At 34.7% G+C, this 27528-nt stretch overlaps 2 protein-coding genes across 2 annotated transcripts; one reads left to right on the top strand and one right to left on the bottom strand.

Annotated features, from left to right (window-relative positions):
* The first annotated feature begins 765 nt into the window (after positions 1 to 765).
* On the top strand, positions 766 to 1260 carry LOC128559251 (uncharacterized). The gene has a single exon (XM_053550498.1). The coding sequence runs from the start codon at positions 766 to 768 to the stop codon at positions 1258 to 1260; it is 495 nt and encodes a 164-aa protein (XP_053406473.1).
* A 1026-nt stretch (positions 1261 to 2286) lies between these two features.
* LOC128559250 (huntingtin-like) lies at positions 2287 to 21061 on the bottom strand. Its single transcript, XM_053550496.1, has 5 exons — positions 21023 to 21061; positions 12244 to 12424; positions 10565 to 10648; positions 9867 to 9987; positions 2287 to 2367 (listed from the first exon to the last, which is right to left on the bottom strand). Exons 2-5 carry the CDS (start codon positions 12330 to 12332, stop codon positions 2287 to 2289), a joined length of 375 nt encoding a protein of 124 aa, XP_053406471.1. The 5' UTR covers positions 12333 to 12424; positions 21023 to 21061.
* Positions 21062 to 27528: the final 6467 nt, after the last annotated feature.

Raw genomic sequence — 27528 nt, 5'->3', positions numbered from 1 at the left:
TGACGAATGAACTTAAACCTTAGAAAACGACATTAGAAAATACACCGGAAACTAAAACCGTAAAGAGTGTCAGATAAAAAGCAAGTGCAAGACAGCCACAAAAGGTGCACGTCTATAAACTCCCTAATGTTGATAGTCATTTTCTGATTACTTTTAGATAATTCGAGTCCGTTGTCAGAGTATCAGTTGGAGAGTGCATAAATCCCTAACTTATCATTTCAGCAATTCATTCGAATATGATCAGTAAACACTGTTATAATCATTTATAGTTGTCACTGATACCTGAAAAAAGGACAAGACACAAATGCAAAGACAACTACATATATAGATACTGATTCTATAACCATAAAATAATGAACTTTCATTGTTTTTAAATAACAGTTCATATACTTTCTCAAACTGATGTTTAAATAAGCAATCATTCCTGTGACTTGAAAGATGAATTCGAAGTGCAAGACAAATATTATTTGAAATTATTTTTGGTAGAAACGTAAATCGCAATGAATTTTAAATTCAGTTTAAAACTACATGTCTATTCATTATCGTATTCCGAAAAAGATGTACAATATTATTTTACGTTTACCTGTAGAAAAGTATACCAGCAGAAATATGTTGGTGTAATTTACAAGTTTTGTATTAATTTAGTGAAATATTTGTGAAAATCCCCTAGCAGAGTCAGTTTGATTGAACCTGTTCGTGACAGATAATAAAATATGCAAATAATTGTCTTCTGCTAGGTTTGTCTTTCAGAATTTAAGTAAAGTTATGGAGATTTTATACCGTGTGCTGAAGCCAAATGAAGATCCGTCAAATGGAATAAAGGCTGATGATCCCTATGCAGATTATACAGTTATGCAGCACGTAGGCAAGGGAACATATTTGAACACACAGTTTATTTCGACATCGAAAACTTCTGAAGCAATGAAAGTTTTTGCTGAACATACAAAGCAATACGCAAAAAATGAAGGTACGATAGGAACAAGGAAAATAGTAGAAGTTGATGTCAGGATATTACGTCAGTATGTTCCTGATTGTATATATATTGATCTTACAGATCAAGCTGTTCTCAACAAATATATCCCTAATCTACCAAATAAATTAAACACTAGTGCTAGAAACTTTGCACATGCGTTTGAGGAAGTATTGTTACAGCCAGTAATAAAGCAACCGTCTCAACTCGATACTACAGGCAAATGGATACAGCCAATCTTACCGGGCATAATACCACCACAGTGTATCAAAGTGATAGGTTGTGTATAAAGCTATGACTGGGAGGAATACTACATGTAGTAGTTATATGTGTAAATAAATTGTGAACGTTTAAGCATGTTAAGAAATGACTGTATACCAACTTTAATATTATTACATCTCTTTGCTGAGAATATTTTAATTCTTGTATCAAACCTGATAACTTGTCCATACAACTAGTTGTTTTGTTGTGTCAGTGAATTCACTTTCCTGTCACACCATGACGAAAAACAATATCGTGACGGTACGTCAAGAACAGTTTCGAAATCAATTTATTGACGAAATTTTTGTAGGCTTACGACATGTCAAATAAATCTTTAAAAAATGTTTTTCTTTTGTTAAGAAACAATCATTTAGACATTAAAATGCTGTATCAAAACGTACAATTATAAACAGTGTTGATAGTAAATTGATGGACAATTGTGTAACAGAATGAAAAATAGATATAAGATATAAGATAAATAGAAGAAAAGGTTCTAACGGTTGAAGTCTAAATATGTTAAGAACATAGTGTGCATTTAAAACAGATTTTGTTGTAGAACACTATTGTAAGCTTAATCTCTCCCCCCCCCCCCCCCCCCCCCCCCCCCCTCCACACACACACACACAACCCCAACCCTCACCACTACCCGGTCACAGGTCAGGTTTCAGCAAGTTTCTTTTTGGCGTTGCCCCAATATGCATAGAGACTGGGAGGTATGAGAACATTCCAGTTGAACAGCGTAAATGTAAGTTTTGTAATAACATAGAATCCGAAAGTCATGTACTGATAAAATGTAGTTTGTATGATGACATACGTTTGCAGTTAATGCAAAAAGCAAAGTCGAACCAGATTTTTTAAAACATTTTTAGATTCAGGTTGAAACTATTTCTCAGTGATTCCAGGTTAGCTAGTTTAAGTGCAAAAGCCTGTTATAACATTTTAAATAGAAGAATGTTTTATCTATGTAAATAATGTCTATACAACTTATTATTTAACATGTATGATACTTTGTATATAACAAGAGGTTGCTGCTAATCCGGTTTCTTATGAGCTTGCTAAGGCGACATTTGGTTTTCTGGGATCTCCTTTTTTCTAACGGATTTTATATCTTTGTAATTGATCTGTAGGCTTCTTACCTTCAACATACGTTAAAAAAAGGTATCAGCATTTCATTTTCCTTTTTAACTGAGTTTTAATGCAATGTATCATTGTCCATTTTAGGTCGTAAGTGATAGTTTTTAGTTAACGATTAGCAACAACATCTTTGTTTTAATGTTGTAATTACATGTACATTTGAGTAGTAGACATAGTGTAGTAAAACAGAAGTCTCTTATAATTCTAATATATTGAACAACTGTGCACTGATGTTTTAAATATGCTTATTATTTAATGTACCTGTATTGTATCATGTATGTATACAGATGTGGCTATAATAAAGACTAAATAAATGAGCCATCCAGGAACACTGGTTAGGTTAACTGCCCGCCGTTACATGACTGAAATACTGTTGAAAAACGGCGTTAAAACCAAAACAAAAAAAAAAAAAAAATAAAAAAAAAATAAATGAGCCGTGCCATGAGAAAATCAACATAGTGGGTTTGCGACCAGCATGGATCCAGACCAGCCTGCGCATCCGCGCAGTCTGGTCAGGCTCCATGCTGTTCGCTTTTAAAGCCTATTGGAATTGGAGAAACTGTTAGCGAACAGCATGGATCCTGACCAGACTGCGCGGATGCGCAGGCTGGTCTGGATCCATGCTGGTCGCAAAGCCACTATGTTGGTTTTCTCATGGCACGGCTCAAATATTGTTATCCGAGATTCATGTATGGACAAAATGCTTGAAAATGACTCGTGCTTTTTCACGTATTTTCGATAAAAAGAACGGATCATTTTTAGACAGTTGCGTTGAATGACACAAATGGGTTTAAAACAGGATTCACAGGTGGTTGATAATGACTCGTTGTGGCTACAAAAAATCAACAACAGACAAAATTGTTTATTTGCGTGGAAATTACTCGTATTGTCTACAAAAAAGTTCATGTGTGGTCAACTGAGAGGTTTCGTATTGCATGACGAGCCGTCGGATGGAATAATAGCTGATACCCGCTATACAGTTTAAACCGTTACCGTTTAATATATGGCACGTAGCCAGAAATTTGTAAAGTACTAATACGTAGGAACCTCCTATATGTCTATATGTTTTATCACGTCTGTCGAAAATACAGACAGACATATATTGTACAAGTGCGACCAGACTCTATACTCGATGTTGCCTTTAAGGTTAAAACAATATTAAAAAAAAACATATATGTGAAAGGACTTTGAGACTGAATATGGGTTCCAGTTGCTTGTTAGTCAGTGGGTCAGTAGGTCAAAGCCACGAATACTTAAGCTTGAGGTAAAAATAATTTCCGACTATATAACTGAAAAAAAAAACCATCGACATTCGTCCATCAAATTATATATGTTTGTGTTATAAGTTCGAGGTTACAATTACATTCAGTCTGAGACTAAAAGGAATATATCTAGATGTATCTGCACTTATACTCTACATGTATTTGGTTTTGTTGGATTGAACATCACACAGACGCAAATGTCAGTCATATGGCGACTTGCCAGCTTTAGCTGGCGGAGGACAGTAACTGTATTGATTTCTTGTCGGCAGATAAAAGTTTTTAAGGATTCCTGTACGGAAAAGGGACCTGTTTTACAGCTGTAAAACGTGTGTAAAAGACCTGTATTTTGAAATTACAACTGTAAAAGACTTGTAAGTGGAAAAATGATCAGAAATACAGTTGAAATTTACAGGTGTAAAATATGAAGGTCTCAATTTACAGCTGTAAAAATTTTACTGTCGAAAGTTACAGCTGTAAAATGGTCACGTCTCAAAATTACAGCTGTAACATTTTTGGAGGCAAACATGAGAATTGTCAGCCATCTTTAATGTATTTTTGGGGATATAACTGAAATTTACACAGACCTCACATCTAGTAAAATTTTGGAATTTAAAGCGGTATAGAGTAAGTACAGATGTCTAATTATCTATTATATTTGTAAAAGGACATGTATAAGTACATACATTTACTATTTACTCTATACTGGAAGTCGATAAGTTTAAAAGAAAAAATTACAAGATTGTCATATGTTTTCATGACTGACAAAGAAAGTTTTATAAACAAGATCTGCATATGTTCTACTTTGTATCCTACTCTTGAATTTTGCTGTTGCTAATTGAATCATACCACATATTGTTCTTTACATACTAGATCATTTATTTTGCCATTTTCATAGTAATTGCTACCTTATCTAGAGAATTGCAATTCATCCTAAAACTTTTTGCACCTCTACTTTCGTCCCTTAAAATAATGCCCTCTTTTTCAACGCCTATAATATTTCTACTGTAACAGCTGTAATTTTTGGGCATTTTTACAGCTGTAACTTTTTCATTTTTACAGCTGTAACTTTTTTTTACAGGTGTAGCTCATTTGCATATTTCGAACTGTTTTACAGTCGTTTGACAGTTGTAAATTGAAATCTACAGCTGTAAAATCAATGTTGTTATATAAATCTACAGGTGTAAATTTGGAATAAGCATGACTGTTGTTTTTAACAAAGATATACAGGTCTTTTACAGCTGTAAAATTTCGTACAGGTTACGGCGCAGATTGCTTTCAGAATTCAAGTAGAAATGAGAAGGGGTGGATTTTAAAGAAATTATTGTTTAATTGGAGAAATATCTATTACTAAATTGATAAGAAAATAGAAGGCGTTTGTATGTATATATCAGCGCAACATATTCATTTTTTGCTTGAAGAAAAAGTGTTTTGTACAGTAAACTGTTGTACTCTCACGTTTTTCTTTTTAAAGTACAAGATTTGTTTAAACATGATAAACTTTAACGTCCCGACATCTTAATATCAGGCTGACGCCATTTTTTCCGGCATTTCAATATATGGTTGACGCAATTTTTTCCATTTTTTCCGGCATTTCAATATATGGTTGACGCCATTTTTTCCTGCAACTTTCAAAGTGGGATAAGCATTGCAGAGGCATAACATGACATTCCATGAAATGCATACTTTAGTACATGTACCTGAGATGCTACACTGGTCAGGTGCGTGTGATAAATCATGCTGATGGCTTTGGGAAAATGGTTAGTGTAGGACTATTTACCAGGTTTTTAATTTTCCCAAGGCTTCTGGGCGAATTACTATAAAAAGAATTACTGCATTAAACGATCGGTAAATCTAATCATGCAACGGGAGACAATGAGTTGTAGTCAGTTCCTCTTTCAGTTTTGAGGCACTTCTAGCATAGTTTCGAGCAAGAATAACAACACAAATTAGTTCATCAATTCACAATATCAACAGATTTCTAAAAGATATCAATGTCAGTGTTGTTGCTGTTACAACGTTCTACTCGTTTGTTACATTTTTATAGAAGTTTTTGTTTCTTGAAATGCGATCATTAAAGTGTTTTGATACTTTTGCAATTTCAACTCACCTAACTCCAAGTTTATACGTGAATGAGAGCTTTCCCGTGAAACACGTGGAAACAAACTAATAAAAGGTATGAGGACAAATGTTAACTGTCAAACTTTCATAGCAGATGAGACCCAACGTGTCCCTCCGGATATTATTGTAGAAGCATGCAAGCGCTTTGGGTAGACGCAAGCCTTTCTCGCTTGGCGGAAATTAGCCCTCGGGAATCCCGACTCCGGAACTGTAACTGGTATGTGTTTCAAAGCCAAAGACCATTACAACACGTTTACCTAGAACCCATTCCTTCTGATACCCCTCCGATATGGAATCCATTAAATCTAACAAACATATTTCTAAATAAAACACTGACATTTTTGTAAGTATCTTTATTTTAGAACAATGTAAAATTAACAATCTGGGCAAAATATATGTTGATATCATAAGAAACACCGTGTACATTAGTCATGGCAAGCAATGAATTTTATCTTCTGCTATGCATACTTAACTTTTAACTACACCATATGTTGTTTTTGCTTTCTATATACCAAAGAAAAATACGGAGAATAATGTCAATATATGACAGAAATAAATAAAAAAAATGATTAAAAGCGTATGTTAAGTATATCATTAGCGCAGTCATGGAACACTGAATAAGCGTGCAGGAGCAGTAGCAAACTTTATAACATAATTGAGCCCCGCCATGAGAAAACCAACATAGTGGCTTTGCGACCAGCATGGATCTAGACCAGCCTGCGCATCTGCGCAGTCTGGTCAGGATCCATGCTGTTCACTTTCAAAGCCTATTGGAATTAGAGAAACTGTTAGCGAACAACATGGATCCTGACCAGACTGCGCGGATGCGCAGGCTGGTCTGGATCCATACTGGTTGCAAAGCCACAATGTTGGTTTTCACATGGCACGGCTCATATTATGCATTGAACGGATGAATGTGAGTAAACATATTTGCTGGTTAGTTACATACTGGTATAAAATAACTGTTGTCCTCACAATGAATAAAAGGAAAATGTAATACTGCCCTATTCAAGGATCGTCACATTATTTTTAAAGAAATAATACATATTTATAAATGCAATATGACTGAAATATGGCACTATTTAACAATAATTTTACTTGTTCAGAAGTTGCACTCTTGTGTAAAATGTAAAATGCAAAATGTAAAAAATGTCACTATGCGGGCCACGCAATAAATAGATATCACTGAATACGTTTGTTGTTCAGGTAGTACACAATATTGTCATTCGGTATTTTCCGTTCGAATTCGTATTCTCGTCTGCTATTTCGGCACCCTTTGGCCGTAAATGTAGTTCAGACGAGAAACAGTTTCCGTAATAACCGAAGAATACCGAAATCATATACGTACAATACGTAATTGAACGGAAATTACCGGCTGTCATTTAGTGTCTACTACATAAAATACTTCTGCTTCTAACTCTCACACTCTGGTCATGGCACATTTTTATCACACTAAAACATATTGTCTCTGATACGTAAAAACTAAAATAAAAACAAAACCCTGCTGAAGAACAATAGTTTAAATATAAATTTTAAACCATTACCTTGTCAGTATGGGACCCTTTTGCAAACTAGTATTCCACCATCACATTGGGAGTAAAATTTATTTAAATATTCAATTAAACGCCTTTCGCATATTCCTCTGTAAATTTATAGGGGTCAAGGCGTATGCTAGATCCTCTGTTCATGAGATTGGCGAAATCCTCCCCACCCCACAAAAAAATGCCATTTTTCAAGGACAGATAACTCTTTTTCAATACTGGTGACCTATGACTTTTATTGCATATCTTTGTTTCTTAGATGATTGTCTTGCAATATGCAAAGGTCGAAGAAATTCTGTTATTGGTAAAATTTCGCACATCTCATATACGGAGACTCTTTGAGGCGGCGCTTTTAGTGTGTTTACGTTATCAAAATCAGTTATGACGTTTTTAGAAATAAGTAACAATAAAAAACACGCAAATAGAAATTTCAAAAATATTTGACATACAGAAGATTCGAATTAACATGTATTCTGACCTCAGCATTAAACATTATCATTCTTTTTAAAAAATACTTATAGTTGAATAATAGTTTTTAAATTATCAATAAATATTTGTTACAAAATACGCAAACAAGAGAGTTATAATGACCCTGGATCGCTCACCTGAGTAATATTGACTACATGTCATCAATAACAAGAAATTTCATCAGGTTGTAAGCATACAGGTAAATATGTCTAAAATCACTATTTAAGGTATTGGGCCCCTAATAGTAATGTTTTAAAAATGGCATTTGCTTGGTATATTCTTAACGTTGACCATGTTTCGCACCGTGTTGCAAATTTTAAACAACTTTTACCGAGCCGTTTTTTGTAAATGTTGTATAATTTATGGAATTTCCTCAAGCTCAAGTAGAGACAAATTTCAATGTGATGGCCACTATCTAAAATGTTTGCAGAGAATTCATTACAGCATTAATTTTGATGAAAGAAACATCAAGCTGTTGTTAAACAATTATAAAACACAAAATAAAACTGTAAATATCATTTTTTTTCTAGGGTGCCTCAAGTAAACAGATTTAATGAGACAGAATTCTAACTCCAACATTGAAAAATTAAAGTTGAATCCTGTAGGTCTGTTTTGAATTTTGCTCACTTCATTTAAAAAATAACCTTGGGGCAGAAGTAAAACCTGCATTTCTTCCACAATATGTAATCTAAAGAATGAAGGCAAAATAGAGAACTTTTACCGCATGTAACTCAGTATTTTTAAAGATGTCTAACTCTACCCCTCCTGATTCAGAGGTAAATTCACTTTGAACAGCAAGAAATCGCTTATAAAATGAAAATTTTCCATTTTTGTACAAAACATCCATAATAAGTCTTGAAAGAAGTAAAAACTTATTAGAAAAAAAAGGAAAATATGGAAATAAAACTTGGGTCCCAGTGGGGCTTGAACCTACGCACCCCTGAAAATTGCAGTCAAGGTAGGTTTATGGTATGAATTGAATACTCTTCAAAAAGGAGGTATTCTATTACGGGTCCAATACCTTAAAATACATATATACATCTAAAATTTGAAAGTAACATCTATGTTGTACCACAGACAAGTGGTCTTGGATTTTCCTTACGGTCAATTATAAAAAAGTTACAATATAAGTATAGTAACAACAAAGGGAAGTTAATCTTACAAAAAAGAAAAAAATCAAAGTCCACAAAAAAGTACGGGGTATAGGTAGGTCAAAATACACTTCAAAATTTGAAGTAACATGCATGTTGTACTACAGAAAAGTGGTTCCGATTTTTTCCTATGAACAGTAATAAAAAGTTACAATATAAGCTATCTATAGTAACAATAAAGGTGAGTAATTCTAAACTAGGGACCTGGTTCTTGCGCATGACACTCCATCTCATGATGGTTAACAACTGTGCCAAGTTACATCAAAATCCCTCCATGTATGTAGAAGAAATGCTCCAGACAAACAAGACCAAAACAGTCAATGTCTGGCCCTTTCAGGGGCCCTAACTCTGGAACCCATTGTGGAATACGGCTCGTTCAACAAAGGAACCAAAATCTTATAGTGATACAACTTGTGTGCAACTTTGGTTAAAATCCAGTCATAAATGAAACTGCTTTTGTGCAGACAAGACCAAAATAGCAATTCCTGGCTCTTTCAGGAACCGTAACTTTGGAACCCATAGTGAAATATGGCTTGTTCAAAAAAAGAACCAACATCTGATGGTGATACAAGTTGTGTGCAAGTTTGGTTAAAATCAGATCACAAATGAAACCACTATCTTTCCGACAATACAAAAATAACCATTTTTTGTTCTTTCAGGAGCCGTAACTCTAAAACTCATGGTGAACTATGGCTTGTTCAAAAAAGGAACCAAGATCTGATGGTGATACAACTTGTGTGCAAGTTTGGTTAAAATAAAGTCATAAATGAAATCACTATCGTGCAAACAAGACCAAAAGCCATTTCTTGCCCTTTCAGGGGCCATAACTCTGAAACCCATAGCTGGTTCAAGACAACAAGACAAGAGCCGAGATCTTATGGTGATACAAATTGTGTGCAAGTTTGATTAAAATCAAATCATATTGGATGATCAGCTGAACAGTTAAAATGCATTGTGATACCTTAATAGATCTGTTGAGACATTCGTCCGCCACCATACGTATGTCCGATTCTGGGTCGTCACATAAGTTCAAGAAAGTTTCTATAGCAATTCCGAGAAATTTTGGAAAGTCAGTCACTGATCTGTAAAATTAATACATATTCACTTAAAACAAAGGACTTAAATAAAATGGATATGCAACAATCAACATACTTTTAAATGGAAATGAAATCCGTAGTATACATATGCCCTATTGCCGCCTTTGGTAGTTACCTATACCATTTTAAATTTAATATTTGTTGCGCCTTGTTTCGTCTATTTCAGGTAACCAAAACAACTCATCAAATGCCTCAACTTCAATTCAGGTCTTTATGGTAAATTAAGTTGTACTGTTTTTCCAAGTTAAAATTGAGACTTATACTGTTAAATCGTTAATATTCATGGGGGATTAATTCCCTTGATTTCATTACTGTGTCAAACAACCACATTAAATTCCCAGTCTTCAAACGTTGAAAACAACCGATTCATTCCCCTAAGAAAATGTCATTTTGAACAAAACCACTAAATTTTATGCCACCTAACTTAAATAACTTCACAGTGCAAAAATTACCGCAGCAGAATGTACTTTAAATGCAAAATATCACAACATAGTATACATGTTCATAATACATTTTTACTGATTTCTAAGATCATTTGATAGTACCTCCAAAGTTTACCAACCTCATATTACTGGCACATATACAGTCAGAAATCAGGTTGCAGTTCTGAATCTTATCTTTTTTCGTTACTGGCTGTTCTTTCTTCCTACAATAGAAGAAGAAAACAAAGCCTCTGATCTAGTCTTTCATCCAAAGGCTAAGGCAGGCCCTTCCCCAGCCGCATAAGGCGCCGCGCTACCGCGGCGCTTAAAACACAAAATATAGCTTCCCGCAGTGCTTAAATATCCCACGCGGTGCCTCAATTATTAGTGCAGCGTCTTAAATCAGTAAGCAATTTCATCCCCGTGAGATACCTCAGGTAAAATCGATCGGGGTAGTTTATATGAACACACAGCGTAGCTAGCTGTTTACCGTGTACTGATAAGGGTTTAAATACAACACGTGTTGATGAAAGTCTGTGTTTTCACAAGTCTGGGAACAGCAGTGATTTCAATATAATTAATTAAGGATTATAATTAGTCTATGCAAAGAAATGGGATAACAGTTGGTGGCGGCATGCATGGGTAAGTTGATTGTTATCGAGTAATAATTAGCAGAGAAAGGCAACTGTATTAAAATGACCAGTGATTGTTTGACTGTTTGAACTTTGAAATCATTGTTCCTGATGAACTGAAGCAAACTTTTTCCAGGACGTTTAATTACTATTGTTTAAGGTGCAACTGTATTAATTTCTAAATATTAAACTTTATCTACTATGATATTTTTGTTTCACTTTGCTTTTGTATCTCTCAAAGTAAACATAAAAAGACCAAATGACACAAGTTTCAGTGGAATAACAAAATTTAGGGCAGGTTACCTAACCATCGTTTCTGGGAAAGACCAGTTCCAAATAAACTGCCTACTTTCTTACGTAAAGAACTGGGCTAGTCGGTAAAAGGGATGAATGAATTCTCTTCAGCTGTATTTCAAGGAAGTCAATAGTCTATTTCTATGCTAAATAAACATTGATTTATTTAGAATCTCTATTTACTGAATATATTTACAGCATCATGAAAAAAAAAAATACCTATGTGTTGTTAGTGTTAGTACAAAAGAAGTGGAAGGACATTATGTGTTGTTCGAAAATACTTATAGAAGAAGTGGACATCTGTGTAGTGTATATGATATATTGATGTTTATATGATTATGTGAAAATGTAGAAGTAATGAAATACATGTTGTGTTTTTTTTTGCATATGGTATACTTAAAAAGCACCACCCCTCCCGCACCCACCCCTTATCCCGCCACGCAAACTTTACCCCAGCGCTTTAAAAAATTTCTGGGGAAGGGCCTGTAAGGTTAATAGTCTGCAATTATTAAGTGCACTAATGGTCTCAATCCAGCTTTTTTTTCAAAGATAAAAAGATTTATTTCTATAGTCAGTTTTAATTCATATCAAACTACTTCTTTCCTCAATAACTCCCATATTTGTGAAAACATACCTTGTGCAACTTGTTTTGCCAATATCTCTTTTTCTACAGATTTAAGATACACAGACTTAGTACTTAATCTCAGGAACAATTATGCTTAAGTAATTTAAAATTGATAAACTTGAGTAATGAAAATTATATTTCAGAAAATCATACTTTTTTAAATATATTTTGTGCTTCAAAACATGTAAAACTGCCAGTGATTTTCTCTGTTGTTTTTAGAACTCCAAACGGCCTTTACCTTTCTATCACTTTGATCAACAGTACTTACTTAACAACAACTTCTTCCACAACTGATACTGCAGACTGGTAGGCTCTCAGAGCCTCAAACGCCTTAATCAGCTTCTCTATAGTCGCCATTTTCTAGTACCTTTCGATAACCTCAATCTTCACTCAGACTTTCAAATTTCCTCTTCTATTTCTGGTATTAGCCTCCACCTGTAGAATATCCCCTGTAAAGATAAAAGAAGTAAACTTAGCTTCTATGACAGCACTAACTGATTGTTATACCCCAAAAACTTGAATATATTATGCTAGTGTGTATATTACGCACCCCCGATCTTGTATCAAAATCTTGCAAAAACACAAACATTGGAATATAATACAGGGGTCACACTGGGAGTCTTTTCTCTGAGCCACTGCTTTTTCCGAAATGATAAAATTGTGAGGCCAACAACTGCGAAGCGCACAGCATTGATGTTCATGTCGGACTACCAAAGTACTCATACCACCCAAGAAATTATTTTATGTATTTATTAAATCTTTCTACTGGTACTGATGATAAACCCGAACAGAAAATGAGGTTTTTTACCTGTAACTTTTTTATTGCTGCAATTTGTAATCAATGGTTGGTATCAAAATAAAGCTTAACATTTGCTGAAAACTTTACATAATTCAAATTTATATTTAGTTAGCAAACTCACACGAAGTGAGGCCCTGAAAGGGGTTAGTAAAATGGGGACTGTAAGCAGGTTAACTGATGATAAATTCGAACACTTTGTCATTTACAAAATTTTCTTTGTAGTATTATATTGAAACTTTCCCCAAAAAGCTGCAACAGTCATTCCTGATCAAGTAATGAAAAGTGACCCAATGTCAGGCCTTCATGTAGCAACAGTGAGCATGCGCAAAAATCACCCTCTTCCCCAGTAATTTTGGATAAATATTTTGTATACAGATAAATTTAAGTCATTTATTTATACAGAATATTTACCAATTTTGTTTTTATTTACACCAGTTGGTGTTGTAAATGGGTGGTTTTCAAAATAATGAAGCTTTTTCTTTTCTCTCACCTTACTTTAATTCAGTTTAGTTTTAGAATGTATATTGGGACAAATTATATCCAACTCAATGTAGTCAATAAATGTGTGCAATTTCAGCTTAATGACTCAAACAGTTTTAAAGTTATTTTAAATTATATAGCTAATTTTGTCCCCTGTGCACCCAAAAAAGTGTGACATTTTACATGAAGTATAGTTTTCAACTGTGGCTTACTTTTTAAAACCATGCTTTATTGTTACAGCTTTGGCTTTTTTGTGTAACTTAAACTCTGCACATTTAAATAAAATACTTCTTTTCATTACCTACATCTTATTGTTCCCAATATTTCACATCTTGTGATGGAACCCCCTTCACAAAAAATAGTGAAAAAAATACTAAATTTAAATGTTGAACACTACAATTTCATAACCCTATTACTTTTCTAAAGTCTTAATGTTTTTCTAAGATCTTTATCCTTTCAGCTGTGAAGACACAGTATGATTTTTTTCTTTAATAAATCAACTTTCTCAGAAACTTGATGGATGTCTATACACCTAAAAATGTCCCCTGTGCACCTTTTCAGTTGTTAAGAGTCAGATTTCTTTTATTCTTTAAATAAAATGGGATTTTACTTTATTTTCCTTGAAAGGGAGTTACAACAGATACAAAAGCAGCGTTCAACTTCACATATTACTGACTGTTAAACATTCAAAGAGCCAAAAGTGATGTCCCCTGTGCACCCTTTTTTGACATATATCAATTATCATAGCATTACAGTAATTTGTGGTGGCAGTTCTATATTCTTAGCAGTGTGAATGCAAAATTTAGGCATTACTTTATAATTTAGCATTATATAAGAAACCCTGGACAATTTAAAATTCATTGTTTGCATTTTCTTCTGAAGTTGCCAATTTTCAAGTTTAAAAGTGGAAACATCAATTTTATTGCTTCTTAAGCTCTTAAGTTTACCTAAATATGTAATGTTCACTAGTAAATATTGTGTAGTTAAAAGAATTTTACTTACCATGAACATATTCTATGAATAAATATTTTGATACAATTTGTCCCCTGTGCACCCTTTTTAGTAACATCATAAAATATGTATGAATTTTACTATTCCATTTTATCATGCATGGCATTTTGTCATTTTTCTACTATGAATAAGCATTGCATGTAAACTAAATGATTTCATTGTGTTAGTTATGTATAAAGTCACTTATTTTTTCATTTAAAGCATTACATTCTGTTGAATTTTCATGTGTTTGTAGTGAAATTTTTCAATTTTGTAGTTATTATGTGGAATAAACTATTTTTTAATAGTATTTGTCTAAAGTTGATTACCATTAGTCTTTTTATGAATAGAAAACTAATAATGGATGAATATTACACTGATCTTCAGTATGTGTCCCCTGTGCATCTGTAAAATAACTCAATTTTGAGCTGACAATTCTAGAAATTTGAATTACTGGACATTCTTGAAATTTGGCATGTGGTTTATAAACATGCAAAGTGAGAGAAAAAAATAGGTTTTATAATTATATGTTAGTTATATTGCATTCAGCAACAACTTTTCTAGGTAAAGTTTTATTTTCATGTCAGATTTGTGCAGAAAGGGTGATTTTAAAAACCAATGTCCACAAACATATGATTAAATAAGTTTCAAACCATACACATACACCCATTACTTATCATTTATGTTGAAAAAATTACTGTTATACATATATCCTTGTCATAAAACACTGCAACATTTATCACCCATCTTATGGGAAAATCACTGAACTTTCGAATTAAAGGCTGAAATATTTTCTTATTGGCATGTCTCAACACTTTCTGAGAGTTATTTCCTTCAAATTTGAAGTATTTGCTATCATAAAAAATAGGTGACCACCCTAAGAAATAAGTTTGAATTTTCAACCCCTATGTCACACTTTTGCTTCATTATTTTGAAAACCACCCTGTAAATGGAAACTATTAGATGGTGTATTCAATTTTATAAATAACCGATTGCAATAAAAATTTTCCAAGGTGGTCGACTTTATCATCTGTCCGGGTTTATCATCAGTACCAGTACCCTTTAAAATACGCATCGAAAATCAATCTGAGAATTTTGTTTACAAGTGGCCATTTTCGTCTCGCGTAACGACGTCGCATGAAAATCCCACTCGCAGCTTAACCGGTTACGGACATCTAAAAAATGTGATAAATATTTACAGGTACTCTGAGAACATGACACTTTCTTAAACTGTCACACCTTCTCAGCAAGCTTTATACGTGCGAACAAACATTTCATAATTACGGGCACATCAAAGGAGAAGTAAATTTGCGTGTTTGTTTAACAATGTATGATCGACTGAATTGATCAGTAATAATTGGTTTGGAATACAGAAATAACAAACAAACCGTTTTAATTGCATTTTATTTTAACAGCCTCTGACAGAAAATGTTTTTACTGATATTACACAAACCGCGAAATTTTGCACTTCACAAGGGTTTCTTAATTCTACTGACCCATTATCCATTGCTGTTGGATATGTACGACAATTGACCAACTTCGTGAACACATGGCCGCTTAAACGGTTGATTGCATCTTAAAAATTAAAAAAGAAAACAAGCAATTAAAAGCAACTTTATCGTACGGCACCGTACCTGCTTTTAGACCCAGCAGCGGGCCAGCTGAAAGCACTCTTCAATAGGAGGTGCAAATAAAGTAAACAGCAGACAACATACAAAAATGGTCAAATTTTCGACGATACTTACACGCTATCAAACTAAGAAAAAAATGTACTAAGCTCTACTTTGGTGTATAATATAATGGTGTAACCATACGCTCACTTTGTGATATGATACGTATCGCGATACAAAGTGTATGATACAATATGTATCGCGATACATAGTTTTAGATGAAAAGACAGCAGGAACAATTTAAACCTTATTACAACTTGACAACACATCAAAATTGATCCCTTGGATAATTCTAAGATCCAGATTTATAATATAGCTACATTCAATCTAAAGTCTGTTAAAATGATTGCTAAGTTTCAGCTACACTAAATAGTTGCATGTCAACTGCAATAAAATGACCTACAGACTTCAAATTTGTTATAGCAAGTGCCCGTGAAGAGGCAAAGGGCAACTTCCTTTGCATTAAGTCCTTGAGCCATAACTGGTCTGTTGCACAAGTCATAGATGACCTTGTCAGTCGTATCTTTTTTGCTTTGACGAGAACAATCAGATATGTCAAAAATGTACAGATGATCATGATGGCCGTCATGTGCGCTGCCATATTGGATGCATTACTTGATTTATGACACGTCATTGTAACAATGCCGGCATGTTGTTAAATCTGTTGTCGTCCTATTTGACTGTCTTGAAAACCAAAATGATTCCATACTTTTATTTAATTGTCACTGGTGGCGATTTAATTCAACTGATTGTTGATTTTTACTTCCCTAAAATCGGAGAATGGGAATACGCTGTGCAGTACCGTACGGGGGCTTGCGTTGTATCGTAAACTGTACCGGGACCCAACATATTCGATTAACCATCCAACGGTATATCGTTACACCCTTAGTCCCTTAGTATAATACGCATCCCTTTGTGAAAATGAAAAAAAAATCGTAAAAACCTGCGTAATATATTCAAGTTTTTATGCTAAGCAGTTCCAGCCATAACACATTGGCCAGTTTTTAACTATTAGGGAATGCCACCAACACCAGTGGAATTGGGAAAATGTCTCTGGAAATGGTCTAAACTGAAAAATATTGAAAAGTTACATGATACACATATATTTTTTCAGGATAATATTTACAAATGTCATTTTTTTTGTTAAAAATCACACTCATCGTGCAGGGAAATAACAGCCAGTTCCACTCACCCTGAGCCGATTTCTACTAGTATCTAGGAGCGGATTTGCAGAGCCCTACATATACTTAAACAAGTTCAGATGAAGGCAGTAAGATCCATGAAAAACCAGTATATTAACCACACTGTAGGATGGAATAAGGACAACAACTGACCTTAGCTCTGGGCCAATACAATGGTTTCAACCCTACAAATACCTCACTGCTTTTTGAGATCCAGAGTGGGAATATGCAGCGCAAAAATACTGCAGTTCAGCCCATCATACCAAAATAAAATCACAACTGAGGGGCCAACAGACTTTACACGATCCAGGCAACTACTGATTTAAAAAAAACAAACTGGATATCAAGAGACTGGAACAAACTTCTGTTCAGAGCAAACACTGGGACCCTGCCATGCTGATACTAGATCTAGTCCATGTGTAAATAATTTTAGCAGTAAGAAAGAAGTGCTTACATGCTTTATGTGGAGGTGCACCAGGGTTTTTTTTCCCTTTATAATAGGGGCCGTTTATAGGCCCCTTCTCCTCAGAAAATTTCTTTAAAATCATGCAGTTTTCCAAAAAAAATTGACTTTACATCAGGTTTTTTATTCCCCTTTGCCCAAATACCGAGTTGTTTTTTTCCCCAAATCAGAGGCCTGGGCCCCTTCCCCTCCTGGTAAAAAAAAACCCTGTGCACTTTCTAGGACATACGGGTTGACAAATAAATATCAGTAGGAATCCCATGCCTCTTTATACAATAACAGTACTGGTATATATAGTCAGTGGACTCAACAGTGATTCAGGTATGTTTTCAAGCTTCCTCCACAATCAAGCTTAATTATTTACAACAAATTAAGGACTATGCTATTTTGACATTGTAAAATTCCTATGTAAAACTGAGATTGTCGTAACAACATGAGAAATGCACGGGGACCAAAGAAAAACTAATAATAATGAAAAAAATGTATCTCCGAGTAAATTATAAAGTATCAAAAACACTCAAAAGCATGTCCCAGCAGTGTACTAGAAAAAAATGCATAGACATTTTCGGTGCAAGTATTTGGTACCGTAAGTCTGTAATATTTGTACAAAATATATATTAATCAATCAAGGATATGCCAGTGTAAATGAGCTGAGCGTTAGTTTTCTAAGAAATAGTCGTTAAACTCTGTTACACAAATCACACGTGCACCGCTTTTTTACAAAAATATGTCCGCCATGTTTTCTTCAGTGAACGAAATAAAAGTAGTGTTTTACCTTGGATTTCCTTATTGTATAGTACGATTCACTTTCTATTCTAAATAAAGCATCACTTTTTTATAACATCCCACTGTCCGATCTTTCTGATCACTTAACGATCACTCACAATTATAAAATAAATCCAAGGTGTAATCAAAATCATCACTTTACACGGCTTCATGGACATCACAGCCTACTAACATTAAATTTGTAATCATGCGCCAACCAAACGACTGATGAAAGATCGGGACTTTTTCAAAGATATGTTTTGTTTTCTGTAATTTCCCGATATTCTAACCTTTAAACAACCGAATTGTATGCACAGAAATAACGAAGAATTTATGCAATATAGCTTTTAGTTTAAATTTTGGACCTAGCTTTTTCCAGCCAAACGACAGACATGTATATGTCACAAACCCGGCTTGTCCTCGAATTCAGTGTCAAAGGTTACTAGAACATAAATACAATAAATAAACAATCGCTTACTATGTCTTTTTGTAAGTCCTGTAAGATGAAACGGCTCATTCTTATAATTCATATACATCCATATCGGGAACATTAACAATCACAGTTTGATCTTTTCCTCAAACATGAAAACAGTAACTTTTATTCCTTTTGTTTACATTTCAAACATGACGATTCACATATGCGTTCAAGAACGTAAATTCCGTGCTTTCCGACCCACATGGTGTGTAAACTTTTGTAATTAGAAGTATGGTGTATTCGGCAAACCATTTGTAATTTCTGACGGTAAATATCATTGAGAGTATCATTTAATAAATATGTTCATGAAATTTAATTGAATATTTAAGTTTAATACTTAAAAAAAAGCAACAAAAAAACCCCAAAAAACAAAGAAAAAACGTGATGGTCATGGTCGCTGGCTTCGAATTCCCCGCCCATTACCTATCGACGTGGGATGGAACCCTAACTTGATGTGTAAAACTGTTCGCGTAAGGAAGCCATCCAGCTGAGGTTAGTGTCTCGATCTAGGTACTAGTCTGAGCCACAATAAATGTCTGGAGGGACATTTGGAGTATTTCCCCACCAACAAAACCTGAGAAAAGTTCATTGTGTCGTTTCGGTGGTACTCTCATCATACAAAATAAACATTGTTCCTGTTTTTATTTGTTTGTTTATATTTTTGTACAAATGAATATGCAAAAGGGTATTTGTTTGAGTGTAATGTGAAAATATATTATTACAATTACATATCAACAGTGAACGCCACATGCATTATATTTTCACAAGGAGTTAATGCTTTGATCTTACATGTAAAACAAACATATTCCTAGTGTACAAAGGTAAAGGTCTTGTTTATTATAGTGCCACCTCTATTGAAAGGGCCAGCCAACTTGGCTAATGAGACACCGTTTGTTTGTTTTTTTTTTGGGTTTAACGCCGTTTTTCAACAGTATTTCAGTCATGAACGGCGGGAATGAGACACCGTTATTGTGCTTTCCAATTACCTTCCAACTCCTACCACTATGCTAGGCGCCATGCGGTTAAAGTCGGTAACCATTCATTCAGGTCGCAGCTCAAGTACCGGCCTTATCAGATCGAATCCCATGACAAACACCCCCATTTATATGTATATGAGTATGTACTCGTGAAATTATATGTTAAGTGTAAGAAGTATGTATTCACAGTGCAAATCATCCATGCTAAATAATACGTACGATATGTTTGCTTTCTCACTGTCTAACATGTCCGAAATGATTTATTCAATTTTTATGATAGAGTTCTAATTTAATTTTCACCTTAAATTAAAGCAAACGTGCTCAATATAATTTTAAACTTAAGCTTTGAAGATTATTAGGTTGTAGCAGTCAGTAGATTAAGGGTATTTTTACTACCTTCTGTAGTCAGTTATTTATTGTAAAAATGCATTTTTAACCAAAGTGGAAAATATCAGGTACTTGAAAATGCAGCTTTCTAAAAGGTCAGTAAGTTCTCGATGTCATTTGTCAGACATACCTTGTAAATGATAATATTATTACATAATTAATACTGATATTTCTTTTGTTGCACTTTGTGGACGTATGTCTGCGCAGTACAACCCCTGTAAATGCGCACTACGTAAGCGTTCGGGCCCTTCTCGCACACCATACCTATACTTCGGACTTCTTTAATGTGTAAAGGCATGTGCACAAAAATGATAAATTTTGTCAACACCTGGTAAGTTGTAATGTGTTTTTTAGAAAAGTAATAAATGGAAATAGAAAAATAACTCTCAGCTCATTTACATGGATAGTTCAGCTTTATTATGTATGTTATAGTTTTTCGCAGTTATGCATGATGACATAGAATACTTACCCCGATAATTGTAACACGAACATACTGATAACTTTTCCCACTTTAGTCTTTTAATTAAAGTAAGAGTTCAGCACTTCATGGTTTTAATGTATTGACACATTGGAAAAAGTTTGTTTTACAGTAACATCAAAATTCCTCAGAAATCATATCATGTACCCCACCCACCTAATTCATAATTTCAAAATATCATAGTTCTTAAGCTGCATACTTGGTGACATCCGAAATAACTTGTCCGAAAACACGAATCAACGGTAATTATCATATGAAAGATGTGCATGACAATTTTGAAAAATATCAACGCATAAGCAACCAAAGCAAATTCATGACGTTAACATCATCAGCCTCATATACTATTTTTTCAATATGATATTGCCAAAAAAGTAAAAATTACATTTTTTGTCTCCGATAACCGGAAGTCACGTGAGAATCGTTGTTAAAGTCCGTTTGTATACGTAACAGAACCGTAAAACCGAATAAGGCTACATTCTACCAATTCAATTCCTTATTTATTTCATATTAATAACAAAACATTCAGACCTCATTTTCGGCACTTTACAGCATTTCAATGATATGAAAACCATATATGGTCATTTAGTATAACATGTCCTCTTATCAAAAATAGAAAAATATTGACATGCTATGTTGTATATAAGAAAAATAATCTGTTCTGAGAAACCTCACCCTCTAAAAATGCCCCCATGAAAACAGCCGTTTTAGCAGTTACGCGTAGGTAGACATTTTTCGCAAAGGATAAAACTTATTCCAAGAAATTTACAATGAAAATGGTCTAGATCTATTCTCAATACTATAAGCAATAAACATAAGCCAAAAATTTAACTGTCACCTGCTCATGTCACTCATTATACCAGATTTCATTCATAGCATGGAACTACATTTTGGACTACTTCACATGTAACACTGAGTAGTCACTTCCGGTTTGGTGTAATCCGTCCTAATTTAGTAATTCTGGGTGGACATATTTAATGAATAATAATTCCAAACTTTAAACTGGGTAGTATGTGCCTTTCCCAATTATTCACATTCGTTAAATTTTCATTTTAGACACATTCTATTGTAGGCAATAAAATTGTTAGTTGCATGTTAGGCAAGATGATCAAATAGCGTGAAAGAAATTTGTTAGTAGATATACAGTATACATACGTAAGATAAGATTTATTTTGAGTCGGCAAGACAGCAACATATAAACATAAGCTCTTATGAGCTTTTACAACCGACTATGAATAACAAAGGTAAACATAATCAACATAAAAAGTAGAAAGAGCTGTAAGAGATGATAAATACATGAATTGTTAAGTAAAAACAATTTACAACATACATCATTTCTATTGCAGACAGTACATAAACACATATCAATATATAGGAATAAGATATTTAAGGACTTAGTTTTTATAAAACTAAAATATGATACATACTAAGTGAGCTTAGAGTAGCCGCTGGGCGTAAGACATTTCTTTTTCATTATTAAAAGATTTATACGAATTCTAAAAGAATAAATTCTTCAGTAACTAGAATGTTGCAACTTTCAGATTAGGTAAAAAGCAAGTTAAGACAGGTAAATGTTCATGCAACACTAATCACACTTCTCTCATTTATGTTTGTAAGACGTTTATCAAAATTTTGTCTCCGATAACCGGAAGTCACGTGAGAATTGTCGTGCTGATTAAATTTGAACACAATTGGGTATAGAATATCGAGATGTGTACTTGTTGAACATTTCAAGGTGATGCTTTTTGCAGTAAAAAATATATTCAGGCATATGTTTGTTGCGTTTTCGTATCTCGTTAGTGTATTTACACTGCTACAGGGTTAGGAGTGATATTCTGGTAATGATAAACAGCCAAATATTTACAAAAACCAATAACCAAATATTATAAAAACTACATTATTAATAACAGGTTTATGTATATGACATGGTTATTTCTTGCACACAATTTTGCCTAAATTGATATTGTTTTAATGTTTAGGAGTGATATTCAGGTAATTTGTACGCACATCAATATACACTGACGAGATATGAAAACGCAACAAACATATGCCTGAATATATTTTTTACTACAAAAAGCATCACCTTAAAATGTTCAACACATACACATCTCGATAATTGTGATAATTTTACGGTCTGTCGTGCTGATTAAATTTGAACATAATTGGGTATAGAATATCGAGATGTGTACTTGTTAAACATTTCAAGGTGATGCTTTTTGCAGTAAAAAGTATATTCAGGCAAATGTTTGTTGCGTTTTCATATCTCGTCAGTGTATGTACACTGCTACAGGGTTAGGAGTGATATTCTGGTATATTTGTGTGCATGCCCACTATGTACACATCCGTACATACATTGCTATGGGTTAGGAGTGATATTTAGGTATATTTGTGTGCATGACCACTATGTACACATTACTTACATTGCTACAGGGTTAGGAGTGATATTCTGGTATATTTGTGTGCATGCCCACTATGTACACATCCGTACATACATTGCTATGGGTTAGGAGTGATATTTAGGTATATTTGTGTGCATGAACACTATGTACACATTACTTACATTGCAACAGGGTCAGGAGTGATATTCTGGTATATTTGTGTGCATGACCACTATGTACACACCCGTACATGCATTGCTATAGGGTCAGGAGTGATATTCTGGTAAATTTGTGTGCATGACCACTATGTACACATCCGTACATGCATTGCTATAGGGTCAGGAGTGATATTCAGGTATATTTGTGTGCATGACCACTATGTACACATTACTTACATTGCTACAGAGTTAGGAGTGACATTCTGGTATATTTGTGTGCATGTCCACTATGTATCCATCGGTACATACATTGCTAGAGGGTTAAGAGTGATATTCAGGTATGTTTGTGTGTATGACCACTATGTACACATTACTTACATTGCTACAGAGTTAGGAGTGATATTCTGGCATATTTGTGTGTATGACCACTATGTATACATCCGTACATACATTGCTAGAGCGTTAAGAGTGATATTCAGGTATATTTGCGTGCATGTCCACTATGTACACATTACTTACATTGCTACAGAGTTAGGAGTGATATTCAGATATAACTGTGTGCATGCCCACTATGCACACATCCGTACATACATTGCTAGAGGGTTAGGAGTGATATTCAGATATAATTGTGTGCATGCCCACTATGCACACATCCGTACATACATTGCTAGAGGGTTAGGAGTGATATTCAGGTATAACTGTGTGCATGTCCACTATGTACACATTACATACATTGCTATAGGGTTAAGAGTGATATTCAGATATAATTATGTGCATGCCCACTATGCACACATCCGTACATACATTGCTAGAGGGTTAGGAGTGATATTCAGGTATAATTGTGTGCATGTCCACTATGTACACATTACATACATTGCTAGAGGGTTAAGAGTGATATTCAGATATAATTGTGTGCATGCCCACTATGCACACATCCGTACATACATTGCTAGAGGGTTAGGAGTGATATTCAGGTATAATTGTGTGCATGTCCACTATGTACACATTACATACATTGCTATAGGGTTAAGAGTGATATTCAGATATAATTGTGTGCATGCCCACTATGCACATATCCGTACATACATTGCTATAGGGTTAGGAGTGATATTCAGGTATATTTGTGTGCATGACCACTATGTACACATTACTTACATTGCTACAGAGTTAGGAGTGATATTCTGGTATATTTGTGTGCATGCCCACTATGTACACATCTGTACATACATTGCTATTGGGTCAGGAGTGATATTCAGGTAAATTTGTGTGCATGCCCACTATGTACACATCCGTACATACATTGCTATAGGGTTAGGAGTGATATTCTGGTATATTTGTGTGCATGCCTACTATGTACACATCCGTACATACATTGCTATAGGGTTAGGAGTGATATTCAGGTATAATTGTGTGCATGTCCACTGTGTATACATCCATACATACACTGCTATAAGGTCAGCAGTGATATTCAGGCATATGTGTGTACGTATCCATCATGTACACACTCATGCAGATACACACTGCTGTAGGATTTGAAATGATATTCAGGCCAACTTTAAAAAATGTGTTTATTTCCTCTCCCTTGACTCGATCATGCCATTTAAGCTGACTGGGTAGGTAGGTATGGTTTTTATTTTGATAGAATTCTTTTTTTGTTAATACAGTACCGTACACAAGAATGTAAATTTTGTTCATGATTGTGCATCAAATACAGAATCTGTCACAGAGTGTAAATTCTGTTCTAGACTTGCACAGAGTGTAAGATAACTCATGTGCTGTAATTTTTGAATGACTGCGTAACTCAAACACTAAAATAGTGCTGGAAAGAAATGCATTGAATATATTTTATATCTTTTATTAATTGAAGAATCGCGTTATGCAAGAAAAAGAATATATCACTAGTTGAAGGTAGGGATGGAAATATCTAGCTCTCGGGAAACTGTTCTGCGGTAACTCGGCAGAACCTCGTTAACGCCTAAACAGTATCTTCGAGCCAGATATTTCCCGCATCTTCAGTCAGTGGAAGATTCTTACATTCCAACAAATAAAAGTAAAAAATAGAATCGAACAAATGTTGCATTGTACGGAATGATTTGCGAGCTTTAGCTTATTTAAGGGAGACAATCCAATTAGAAATTAAATTTAAACTTATAATATGTCTTCAAGTTAATTGTCCGCGAAGGAGAAGAATTCTTTAAGACTTGTCTTACATTCTTATCCTTTCCTGAGTTATTATATGTGTCTACTATTTGGGAATAAATATGTATAAACTAAACTAATCCAATTATAGAGAATTACAAAATCGATAATCAAAGCGAGAACACTGGGCATTTCTTGTTAAAAGCTGACCTTGTCGGACAGTAACTTTGTCAAGCACGGGGTACCCTTACTTTTATTTGGCATAAATGTTTGCCTCAATGAGACGGAATGTCGCGCGCAAACCCCAAGCCTCTATCTCAAGGTTACACTAAACGATCAAAGGCCATTTTAGAGCTTGTACGGGCCGAAACTTTGACAAGCATGGATCAGTTTTAGTTTTATTTCGCATAAATGCCTCAATGATGCGGAGTCCCAGGCCCCTAACTCAAAGGTCAATGTTACACTTAGGGGTCAAAGATAATTTTAGAGCTTGCCCGGGTAGTAATTTTGACATGCACATGCATAGTGTAATCTTATATTTATTTAGCATAAATGCTTGCCTAAATAAAACAGTGTGTCACGTGCACATCTTATGCCCTGGTCGTACTTATGGTTCAAAGATAATTCCTTAACTTTGGCATGCATGGATCAGTCTTATATATGATTTAGCATAAGTGTTGGCCCGGTGATATGAAATGTCACACGCGAATACCAGTCGTTTCACCCACTGGATGTTTCACCCCTAGTTGTTTCACCTCTCAAAACCCTAGTTGTCCCCCCCCACTCCCCCATCACACACACACGCACACGCACGCACGCACGCACGCACGCACGCACGCGTATAAATATCAATAGTATAATTGATTTAAGTTGAAGTTTAAGATGAAGAGATTTAATAAATAGAATGGCTATAAACATGCAATTAGTTGATTTATGGTGAATAAGTCTTTGTAGATAAATATGACAATTGGTCATTTTTTTTAAACGCATCAAAATGGCAGACGGTTACACAGTATGTATCAAAAGCTATTCTCTTAAATGATCAATTTAAACTTTTTATCATTTTCAATTTTCAAAACAATAATAATAAAATTAACAACACAAATATAATTAGTTTATTGACATAGTTTCATCATAAAAATATTATATTTGACTGAGGTAAACATGTATGAATAGACTATTTATCACACCTAATCATGTCTCGTGGGGGAGACCTATTGTTTTTGCCTTCGCCGTCTGTCCGTCCATCTGTCCATCCGTCCGCATTAAGCTTGTCCGGCTTTCACTGGTCAAACTGCTGGCCGGATTTTGACGAAACTTCACAGGAGTGATCAGTACCAAGCCTAGTTGTGCATATCGCCGGCACGTTCCGCTTCGCTGTACAAACTGGCCGCAAGAGCTAAAAATAGAAAAAAAATGTGTCCGGCTTAAAAAATTTCACAGGTCAAACTGCTGGCCGGATTTCGACGGAACTTCACAGGAGTGATCAGTACCAAGCCTAGTTGTGCATATCGCCGGCACGTTCCGCTTCGCTGCACAAAATGGCCACCAGAGCTAAAGATAATAGGGTTATTATAACAGTAGCTTGATCAGAGATGTTGTATTCGACTCGAGTGGATTTTGTTAGGCCGGATCAATGTTAGGTCGGATCACACGAAATGAGTGGCAGAACTTGTTTTGTAAAAACGACGATATACAGCTAAAAGTGCCATTCATATATCTGTTTGTTACAGTGTTCCGTTTGGACCATCGAGATTTTTATTTCTTAACCCCATATCTCGAAAGTCGAAATCACGAAACAACGATGATAAAACTCGAAAACTGGTGAAAGTCGAACTCACGATGGTGAAAACTCGAAACTGCGATGGTGAAAGTCGAAATCACGAAACCACGATGATGAAAACGCGATATCATTTCACGTTTTCACCATCGTGGTTTCGTGTTTTCATCATCGTGCTTTCGGCTTTCGTCATCGTAGTTTCGACTTTCAACATCATAGTTTCGACTTCCATCATCGTGGTTTCGACTTTCACCATTGAAAGTCGAAAGCACGATGATGAAAACACGAAACCACGTTTGTGAAAATGCGAAATGATATCGCGTTTTCATTAGGTGGTTTCGTGATTTCGGCTTTCACCATCGAAAGTCGAAACCACGACGGTGAAAGTCAAATCCACGGTGATGAATACACGAAAACACGATTGTGAAAATGCGAA

Source organism: Mercenaria mercenaria, chromosome 9 (assembly GCF_021730395.1).
Source record: "Mercenaria mercenaria strain notata chromosome 9, MADL_Memer_1, whole genome shotgun sequence".
Taxonomy (NCBI): Eukaryota; Metazoa; Mollusca; class Bivalvia; order Venerida; family Veneridae; genus Mercenaria; species Mercenaria mercenaria.
This window is presented reverse-complemented; position numbering and strand designations above follow the sequence as displayed.

Bases quoted from the DNA above. Each gene is read 5' to 3' on its own strand.
- LOC128559250 (XM_053550496.1), bottom strand. From the start codon at position 12,332: ATGGCGACTATAGAGAAGCTGATTAAGGCGTTTGAGGCTCTGAGAGCC. The intron at 9,988-10,564 runs GTTGGTAAACTT...TTAATTTTACAG, and splicing joins ATATGTGCCAGTAATATGAG to ATCAGTGACTGACTTTCCAA. The intron at 2,368-9,866 runs GTATCACAATGC...CGTATGTTGAAG, and splicing joins GTCTCAACAGATCTATTAAG to GTAAGAAGCCTACAGATCAA.
- LOC128559251 (XM_053550498.1), top strand. From the start codon at position 766: ATGGAGATTTTATACCGTGTGCTGAAGCCAAATGAAGATCCGTCAAAT.